We start from the raw sequence: 10,539 nt of genomic DNA, 5'->3' as shown, positions 1-10,539 counted from the left end.
AAGGAGGCAGAAGAGATTTGTTTTGTGGATCCAATATTGCCTGAAGTCCCAATCTTTCCAGAGAAGCATGACATCAATACATATATGTAAAATACCATGAGCTTCCAATGTTGGCTCCAAACGTTAACATACAGCCATTCACAACATGAGGCAATGCCTGACCAGATTGGGATTGTGGGTTACCACCTCAGGTAGAGGAGGTGTTTGGAAGGAATGGGAGCATGAAGAAGAGAAAAAACAGACAATGGAAAAGAAGCTTGAATATTTTATTTAAGTCTTTCCTTGATATATTGAAAGTGAGGCATTTTTATGACAAAAGTTTCGAGAAGAAAGTTCTCTTTCCAGTTTCACCCCTGTGGCTACCAGCCCTACCCTTATTATAATGCAGATGTTTGTGATGGAAATTATTTATATGTACACATTATATCATAGAAAAACAATTTCACGGCTAACTATAAGCAGGTTAGGGCATTTCATTCAAAATAAGAAAATAAGAGATTTTTCACTTTTATATTTTAAAGCTGATATTTTATCAATATTTTGACAATGGTTTATTCCAGTTACAATCTTTTGGCAACATAACATCAGAAGATAATCTATTCATTGGCATGCAAAGCAATATGGCTTCAAAGTACACCTCTTACATTTACAGAACTTAAAATTTCAAACACCCCACGTGGCTGGCAGGTGATGAAGGTGGTCCTGAACAGTGGCATACTCACTTCCTAAAGATAAAAAACAAGGCATGATGTAACTGCTAGAATACTCAGATGACATAAATTATCCAGGCAGCACTTTAAACATTTATTTTGTAAAGTTATTTATTAATCTTTTTATATCTTATAAATCCCTTAGTCTTTGAACTCTTCAAATATTTGCATTAAAGATGATTTATCCTAAAGTTTCCCTAACAGGAAATATGAAATGTATAAGTAATTATAAAAAGGCAATTACAGTCTATCAAGATAAGTGGTTAATTTTGGCATTTAGATTTTTTCTTGATACCCTTACTACATTAAGTGCATACTACCAAATATACTGGTATTTTATTTTGTGCTAAAATTTCAGCATATGTAGAGATTTGTAATGTGTCCTTAATATGTGAATGATACCTCCATGTTGTATTCTTATCTGTGTTCCTAATGCCCTGTTTCTTATTGAAACTCAGGAAATGTTTTTGGAATAAATGGGTGAACGGATAAAAGTGTAATGATTTAAAACAAATACAATAACGTACTCTTAAATGATTCATAGTTTCGGTTATATACCAAGACTGTCCTCCCCACAGAGGGAATAACCTGTAGCAGTATGATAATATTTATGACAATTTTGATGGTTTTCAGAATGGACTAAAATGCAATCACCTGTCAGTAATCTTGGTCTGAAGCAACCAGTTGATAAAGTCCCTGGTGGCAAGATTATCAAGAACTGTGTTCATTTCATCAGAGAAAGAGCCATCGGCATGTCTGCGGCGGAGCTCTTCAACGATGGTGACTTCTTCTGGGAAACTGAGAAAAAGGGGAAAAATCAGTACTCAGTCAAATGCATTAAATAAATGTTCACTGTTTGCCTGTCACTGGAGACATGTAAGGGTCATTGAGAAAACTAAGTTTCCATTTACAGAGGGCCTACTATGAAAAGCTTCATAGAAACCTGTACGGACCAGTCACGTCAGAATGGACATGCTCTGGGAAGAAAAGGGCAGAGCTGGGATGTGAAACCCAGTCTGTATAACCTCATGCTTTTTTCAATGTTCCAGCTGCTTCAAAGATTTTAGTACACTGACAACACAGAAGTTATTATCGAGACTATTAATTTGTTTATGATTCAGAAAATATATGCTATGCTATAAAACCAGTGGTTATCAGAACAGCCTTGCAAAGTGCTGTATTAAGGGATTAAATGTCAGTCTATATCAGATATTCTCTTTGATCAGTTTAATTAGCAAAATGTTTGGTATCCCTTTAAAACACTATAAATTATCCTCAAGTGTAAGTAACTATTTTACCATAGATTTTGTAAACTGGTTTATTAATGTTTTATAAAAACAATGACAATACCAGTTCCCTTGTGTCTTAAGATTTCTCTAAGTCTCCATAAGCTTGTTTTAAATCTCACTGAAAAACTGAGTTGCACATCAATTTCCTGCTTCTCATAATTCAATTGTCAATCAAATGGTCAGGAGAAAATGAGATTGTTCAGGGGTGTGTTTACTTGTGGTAAGATCCAAGGTGGTACCTATAGGTCTTAGCCTCATTTTCAAGTATGAAAGTATAATGGCTATGTGACAGTCCCATAAAAATGGGTATGTTGTTAAATATATGTGTGTTTGAACACATCTCTGTTTTGGGTGTCATTTCATTAAACATCTTAAGTTTAGTTCCCTTCAGTCTTCATCAGATTTTTACCTAAATACTTACTAACACATAAATTGATCCCATTTGTAAATATTTAAAGTCAAACTAAGTTTTCAACATTATTTCTTTTTTCCTTATCCTTAGGTTTCCTAGGCAGTTCTAGTTTAAGCTTATTGTCCTGGTGTAGTTCTCAAAAGCACTCTATTCTCAAAAGTGTCTTGTATTAACAAATTAATAGTCTAATTGTAACACAACTCTAATGTGGGGTAAAAATGTCACCTGTTTGACTCTATTATTAATATTTGCTACTACCGATAAAATAGATTAGATTCTTATAGACTCTTAGAATAGGAGTTATTTCCTTACTTTATGAGACTATAGTAATTTCTTCCATAATTCAAATCCATATGTAAACAACTGTAGTCTAAGTTTTCAGCATCATGCAAAAAAAAAAGTTAAGTAAGAGTATACAGACTTACTCTCGCCTTCCTCGGCCTTTCACCAACCAAGCAATGAATTCCTTTGCAGCTTGGCCTTCCAAATAAGAACTTACGTCACTGGTAAAAGTCCCTTCAGCATGTCTCTCAAATTCATCATGACGTTTAGCAATGTTATTCCTGAAAGACATGTGAAAGTTAAATTAAAGATCTGTGTCTTCAGCAAGATGGTTCTATAAGCAGTGGCAGCTTTGAGTTGAGGATTCTATGTACAAGGGGCTTAGGAGATGTGGGAGATGAGAGTAGCTCTTGGAACTACACTAATTATCTGAATTGGAGTTTGATGAGAGAGGGATAATGACCATTAAGAAGAGCTAATGCTCCCCTATTTTGCTCAGCACACCCATTTTCACCTCCGCTGCTTTTCTGTGCCCTTGCTCATTAGTGCTGCATTTGCTTCAGTCTCAGTGTAGGTGGACTCCCAGTGTGCTATGCTGCTTGCAAACAAGGCAGCTGTTTGTCAGTAGTACATACGGGTTCAGAGACAGATAACTGAGTCAAGGGAAAGCAAAGGACCATCTCAAAATACCATCAAAAGGACCACATGATAATGGATGAAAGGAAATGTGATATGGGACAGCAATGAGGAAAGCTAAGATGACCCCATATCACCCTCAAATGTGTGCAGTGTCTTGTGTAGGTGGTGGACCAGCTGCCCTCAGTTTCTCCGGCATTTATTACCCTTGGGAGGTTTTGTCTTAAACACAATAGAAATCTCTGAAAGCAAGGATTATTTTACATTAATTTACCAAATTGTGGCATTCTGTTCCTAGAAATGAGGACAGTTGTCTTCATTTTTTTTCAAATTTGTGATTTTTCATATTTCACCAGTGGCCACCTCCATAGTCCCTACCAGGGCCACTCCCAGTGTCTGCTCTCACCAGGACCTGTTTCCTGTCATGCCATGTACTTTGAGAACTTTTGGTCAACCACCCTGTCTTTCCAATTCTTCCCGCTGACCCATATTCGTTCTCTCTCTCTCATTCTCTTTCTCCCTTTTCCAATCTATCCAGACAAATCTATGCCCTTTTCCTGATTCTTAGATTCCTTCAACTACTTTGAATGCATAACTCCCTTCCCTCATGGGCCACCTTCCAAGGAAATTGTGAAATCCCACCATCTCTGTGAAACCCTTGTGGATGATTTCCTTCAGTAGCCTACATGCATCATAAAACCCAACACTGTGAATGAAAATCCAGCATTAAAATGTATGCCTTATGATAGGCTTGTGTTCTTATTTGCTTTCTTCTCTCTTTATGCGGTGCAGCTAGGCTATAATTTTAAATGTGTATCTTGGATTGTATTCTACAAGAAAAAGACTGCATCTGTTTCCATTCCTTACCATGATTAACTTGGCTAGGGGTTACTTTGAATGCAATTGCAGCCATGAGTTTGAACCCTAGAAAGGATGTTGAATTTGTTCTCATTTTTTGGTCAGAAATTAAACTGCTATCATTGCAAGTCTACAAAATGCAGCTTTCAATGTTAATAGAAAGTAGGCAAGAGAGTAAATATTGACAACAAGGTCAGAGTTGGGGAAATAATTTAATCCTACGTTCCATCAGGGCGTGGGTAAGACATTTGGTGGGGTGACAGTTGAGACATAGCATCACCAACCTTGAAAATCATCAAAACTGAAAAAGCTTATGGGCATTGTTTGATGAGCCTGATAATGTAAGGGAGTTGAGAGAAATTTTAGACATATTTAAGCAATACATTTGTGTGCACATTTTGGACTAGGTTTAGACTCGTACTTGTTTCTTTTGGTGTTCATCAACCACTGCACGAAATCCTGGGCACGCCTGGAGTCCAGGTATTTGCTGTAGTCGCTGGTGAATGTGCCTTGGGAATGGCGCTTGTCTTCATTCATCTGATTCGGATCATTGAGCGGGTGTCTCTGGGGAGCTGGAAATGAGCTGTGAAGAACAATGATTGGTGCAAGTGAATCTCTCCTCAACAGTAGACTCACTTGAGGACGACCTTCTTCACAAAACACAAGACCGCATGAAATTGAAAGGCAGGTGCCTTGAGTATTTCAGCTGGTATCAGAGAGACCTTGTTTGCCATGAGAATTTCAGAATTTTATTAGAGTTGAATACACTCTGATTCAGAATCCTTGTAACAGATTTTAACTAGTTTCTTCTTTACTGAAATAAGATTAAATAAATCTTTTTTCAACTACTTAATCTACTTATGATTGTGCCAACAATGATAGAAGAGAGCAATGATTTGATTATTTTAAAAGAGTAAAGGATTTCAAATCACTTGGGTAGCTGATCTATGTTCCCAATTTTGTTTTGCATGTTTTAATATAAAAAAGTAGCTTCATTACCTGGTTATATGATAGCTAATGGTGAAGGAGAAAGAATTAAAAGTTCAAAGAAAGACAAGAAAAAGCTCTTGCTAATTTCAAACTGTATAGTGGATAATCCATATGCTGGCAATCAACAGCTCATTGGCATGGCAAATACAGGGAAATATTCAATGGATTAATACTCAGAAATAGAATTGATATACTGTGTCACCTATCAAATTGCAAAGACTAAATACAGGGGCCTTTATTGTGAGAGGAATATTTCTGTAATGCTGATCGGAGTGTGTGTGTGTGTCTTTTCTGGAAAGGAAGTTGGCAAAGACATGAAAGATTTAATCATTCAAACCCTTTGACACAGAAATTTTATTACTAGAAATCTAGCCTCAGATAAACAGTAAAAAAATGTAGGGAGAAATATTATTTGCTGCATTCTTTGTGGGAAAATTTTAGGAACCCAAGTGTTCAATAGAAGAGGAAGAGCTAAATAAATATTGTACATTTATGAGATGAAATAGTATGCAGCCATTAGATATCATGCATTTGATAGATACCCCTAATGATAAAAGAAAAAGGTAACAATACAGTGCTAAGATAAAAGGCATGATATGAAGCTATATAATGATCTGAGATATTTTTATATACAGTACATATTAATACATAACATTTTTTGCATATTTTCTATCATGAACATGTATGACTTTTACAATTAGCACAAAACAGTGTTATTTTGAAAATGGAATAAAAAGAAAAAGTTGGTGTGAGTAATTAAAATAATCTACTATGCAGTGTGTGAGTAGTGAATGGGTAGATAGGATCAGCTGAAGATTTCAATGAGCTATAATTTCCCATGTAACACATTTTTCAACATTGCCTACTCCTCTGGTTGTGAAACAACATACTTTGATCTATACTGTAGAAACAACTTTATCACAATGATATTTGAAAATTATACAAAGTATTTATTTTCAATTACTGAGACCCATTCACTAATCATAGTTTTCACAGGCTATAATATAACCATGGTGCTATGTTAGTTCAAGTCCAAAGATGTAATACCTGGATGTCTCCTCTGTGTCCTGCAGGGAACGTTGCCAGCTGCCTTGGACCAGCATTACAAATAATCCAGCCACAAAGTAAATGCTTTTCATTTTTGCTGTTGGAACACAATCAAGGAGAGGTGGGGGGAGGGAGACAGGCAAACATATTTATACATGCCAGGCTAAATTGGTTTGATTTTGACAAAAAAAATATTATAAATAAAAATAAAATACTATTCATCAACTTTATGCTGCGTACAATTCCAGCATAATTCCAAATAGTAGATTATATTTCCTTCAGAGTTTTAAGATGGCAAAAAATAAAATGCAAAAGATGTTTACCACTATTAAGCTTTTCATTAATGTAAGACACTTCTGTTAATAATTAGGAGACTCATTTCCAGACCTAGAATTAAAAAATGTCCATGATAAACATTTAAAATATCCACTGTGGATGATATGCTACATATGGTTAGTCTGAAAGCCACCTTATCCATAATGCCGCCCCTTCCCTATCAGTCTGGCTTTCAATTAATAGTCCTTCACTTCCAAGCATTTACATTATCCTGCATTTCAACCATCTTAAAGCAGCCTCAGGCTACAACTTGGCATACCAGCTGTCGGTTCAGATGTATTATTCATTTATATTTTAAATAGTGTAACTTGGTCTAGACTTTGTAATTATAAAGCGGCCAACAGATTTGAGGTATTTTAGAGTGCTTTGACCTGTTCTAAATTAAAGGGAAAAAATCACTTTAAAGACAAGCAATTTGCAACAAGAACTAATGCTTCTGGCAACTTGAACAATCACAACTAACAAACTCGGAGATCACTGTCATAATGAAAATTAATGCTTGCTTCTGAAGTCTTGGAAGTCCCCGGGTTGTTTTATAATTGGACTCAGTCCAGGGCATGTCATTTACTGCTTGTGACACTCTAGACCTGGTTGTAGGACACACTTGGTTGCCTATCCTCGTACCACAGCAGATGCCTGTGAAAACACAGCATGCCCAGGACGCGATGATGCAGAGTCGATGGGGTAGGAGCTAACATGAATTTGGGGCTGAATGCCCTCACAGGACACACGCCTCTATGTTCTGAGCAGAAACTCAAGTCCAGCATTTGTCATGCATTTCTCTCTGCTACTTGAGTCTGACCACATTCACTTTGAGAAGTAGGGATTTCAATTCAACATTGGTTATGTTTACCTATAAATAATTTGAATGAGTATTTTTAGCAAATGGCATTTGGTTTGAAATAACAATTTTACAAATATTATCATTTTAAACCATCAATCTTTTCTTTAACATCCTAACCATATTTACTATCTGTCTTTGGCACTAAAATGCGGAAACTATAATACCAGCAGTGGTATTTTTTCTTTGAAATATTAAGTCTCTTTAGATTAAGTGTCAGTGAGACAAAGCAATACAATAGGATTTACATAGTCACCTTTCCTCATTCATCAACATTAAATGACTAATTTGGCATTTTGCTATTCTTCAGTTTATCTAGTTGGCAAACTTTGGAAATTTTGCCATGTATGTAAGTAGTGTCTTCTGATTATACTTCTCAATTATAAGTTCACACTTTCAGGAATTAAAAAAAATTAAAGCAAACATTTCTTTTTAGAATTACACCACTGTGGCAAAGTCAATTTAGTCCTGAATAATTCCTTCTGTGTAAAGTCCCTAAAGGTTTTACAAAATCTTCTATTATATTTTGCAGAGGTGGACTCCAAGCATGTGGTGTTCTATGGCTGTGGGAGCTGATGGAAGAGGAAACAGCCATACAAAAGTGAATGTCCAACGTCCTCTACAGGCAATACAGTGAGTTCTGCTGAAAGAGAAACTGACTTTCAAAATTTCATTTATTCATGTGTAGAAGTCTACAACATTGTGAAAACAATAAGAACACTTTCATGGTTTGAATGCCACTACCAAGAAAGCAAATGTGTGTTATTATAGTTTCAAAATCTTATTCAATAAGAATTTCCAGTTACTCCCCTGCCCCCATTCCAAATTTAGGTTGCTTAAGGAGAAAATCTGTAGTTTTATAAAAACTTCACTTTTCCACTCAAATTTAAAGGGACCATGTAGTAACAATAGCATTCCTTGTGAAGGAAGTCTTTTAGAAGATCAATCTTAGGCAAGGTGACATTATATAATAACCCTAAATGTATTGGTGTTGCAGGCCAAATAAATATTCTTTAAACTGGTCAGCTCATTTCCTTTCATAGGCTTTGGCAGGTGTGGAAAAACACACCACTGAATCATTTACTTCATAGAAGATGGTTGTAAAACTGTTCTCTTTCCCCAAGAACTTAAATAAGTACTTTAGGACATCTGATTTTGAATCAAAAGAGATTTATTAAAGTTTCATTTCAGACTGTGGACATTTTAGATATTTTATTTATCGCCATTGGTTCTCAATCCTTAGTAGATAATCATTAATCTGTGACTTTATTCAGCTCTAGTCAAAATTTCTAGTAATTGATATTTGTTCACTGCACCAAATAAGCTATGACTTATTTATGAAGAGCTGACTTCATGGGCTTTGATTTTTTGATAGACTTATTAGAAATTTGAATATTTGAATGATGGTGTTGATTCTTCTCTTTTGGAAAACTGTAAGTTTTCATTGGTAAGGAGAAATTACTATTATAGCCTCTTTAATGGACACATTTCTGCTGAATTTAAAAGGCGCCTTCTGTTCCAAGTAATATACACATTTATTAAATCCAAGGATAATATTTATTTTAAAAATGTTACCTCTTATTTTTAAAAGGCAGTCCTCATAACAGTTAAATCTCATAACCAGAGCATTGATTTGAATCTTTGTTTTTCTTTTTACTTTATATATTTTCATTGAATTATTTTTCCAACTCATTTTGCAGCTTCACTGTGTTGACATATAGATGAATACATTTTATATTACTTTTTCTTCCTAATTCTGCCCCATGTATTATTAGTAATAAAGTAGAAAATGAAAGAACAATATTTTAATTCATAATAATTTGTCCCCTTATAAACATTTCACTGTACCTAAAACGGAATATACAGTCTTACAATCCCTCAGTATTAATCTTACCTTCTGACTCTGGCACGGAACAGAGCAGGAGGCGAGAGAGCGAGCCCTCTTTGGAACTGTGGAAGAGCTGTGTCCTGAGCTCTGTACTTCTTCACCGAAGTGCACTGCTTTTATATACCCTCCACCGCTGTTTAGCCTCACAGATAATATGCTGACAATATAAATTTCTCATCTGTAAATAATGGGCTTTTTTTACAAACGATTTCACTCGCCCACTCACTTTGCTCATCTCATTCTACGCTTTTATTGGGTGGGACCTCAGAGGACAGGAAACTTTATTTATTGTCATGCCTTTTGTGTATGTGCGGGGGGAATGATGGAAAGGACAGTTTGGAAGTTTACCTTTCATTCCCAATCGAGCATGAAACTCACTTAACTACTCTAAAGTGAATTTTAATGCGGAAGATGTGAAATTATTTAGTTCATGGCTAACCCCACTTTGAGGATGGCCTCATTTGAGGGTCTTACAAGTTTTTTTGTTTTGCTATTTAGTTATGATAAATGTATCTGAATATAATAATCAATTAGTCCTTTTATCTACCCAAATAATACATTTTTTCACTTAGAACTTGTTTAGTAATCCTTGCAGCCCCCACTATGTGGAATTGATTTGCATTTGTAGTGGGGAATTTTAAGAATATCAGTTAGAACCTAACGCATCCTGTTGTAATAAACTGGAGTCAGGAAGAAAGGATAAAGCAAAGTGATGATTAAATATCCAAGATAGGTCATGCTAAAACAACAGAGTCTAGTACTTCTTTTTTCTTCTGATGGATACTTAAAGGCTAAGTCTACTGGTAAGAGAGCTGGACACTAGTTTGTAAAAGGAAAGCTACTATGTGTACTATCATAGGTATTTCCTGAGATTTCTCATCTGCCACTGAAGACTTCAATGATCTATTGGATTTAGCAGACATGAGTCTGATTGCTTTAGACGAAGAGAAAAGTAGGAAGTGATTTGGCAGATAGCATATAATTCTATTTTAGTCTGGCTGCTGTCAACACGTTGTGTGACTGTGGTCCTGTCACACATCTCTTTGTGCCTCAGCTTTCGTATTTGTCAAATGAGAGGGTAGGTTAAATGACTCTTCTAAAATAAAAAACTGATTCTGTATGACAAAGTCATTGCAACATTTTCCAACTAGATTCCCATCTTCTAATACCATCCAAAGCATGATGAAGCTGATGACTTGTTCAGAAGTAAATCATTGATCCAACTGGAGAAACATTCCAATCAGTTCAAA

General features: G+C 35.5%; 1 protein-coding gene across 2 annotated transcripts; it reads right to left on the bottom strand.

Moving 5' to 3' along the window:
* Window positions 1-252: 252 nt before the first annotated feature.
* Window positions 253-9,414, bottom strand: GCG (glucagon). 2 transcript variants are annotated; one of them, XM_045828362.1, is made up of 6 exons: window positions 9,296-9,414; window positions 6,225-6,321; window positions 4,609-4,770; window positions 2,837-2,974; window positions 1,365-1,508; window positions 253-725 (listed from the first exon to the last, which is right to left on the bottom strand). In XM_045828362.1, the coding sequence occupies exons 2-6, from the start codon at window positions 6,314-6,316 to the stop codon at window positions 719-721; spliced, it is 543 nt and encodes a 180-aa protein (XP_045684318.1). In that variant the 5' UTR covers window positions 6,317-6,321; window positions 9,296-9,414; the 3' UTR covers window positions 253-718. The 2 variants fall into 2 exon arrangements, with proteins under 2 accessions (XP_045684318.1, XP_045684396.1); XM_045828440.1 differs by lacking the exon at window positions 253-725 and having other exon boundaries at window positions 1,361-1,508.
* Window positions 9,415-10,539: the final 1,125 nt, after the last annotated feature.

The sequence above is a fragment of the Phyllostomus hastatus genome, unplaced genomic scaffold (assembly GCF_019186645.2).
Source record: "Phyllostomus hastatus isolate PE091 unplaced genomic scaffold, TTU_PhHast_1.1 phas_contig_1, whole genome shotgun sequence".
NCBI classification, from domain to species: Eukaryota; Metazoa; Chordata; class Mammalia; order Chiroptera; family Phyllostomidae; genus Phyllostomus; species Phyllostomus hastatus.
The sequence above is the reverse complement of the archived record's forward strand: the minus strand, read 5'-3'. Positions and strand labels throughout refer to the sequence as shown.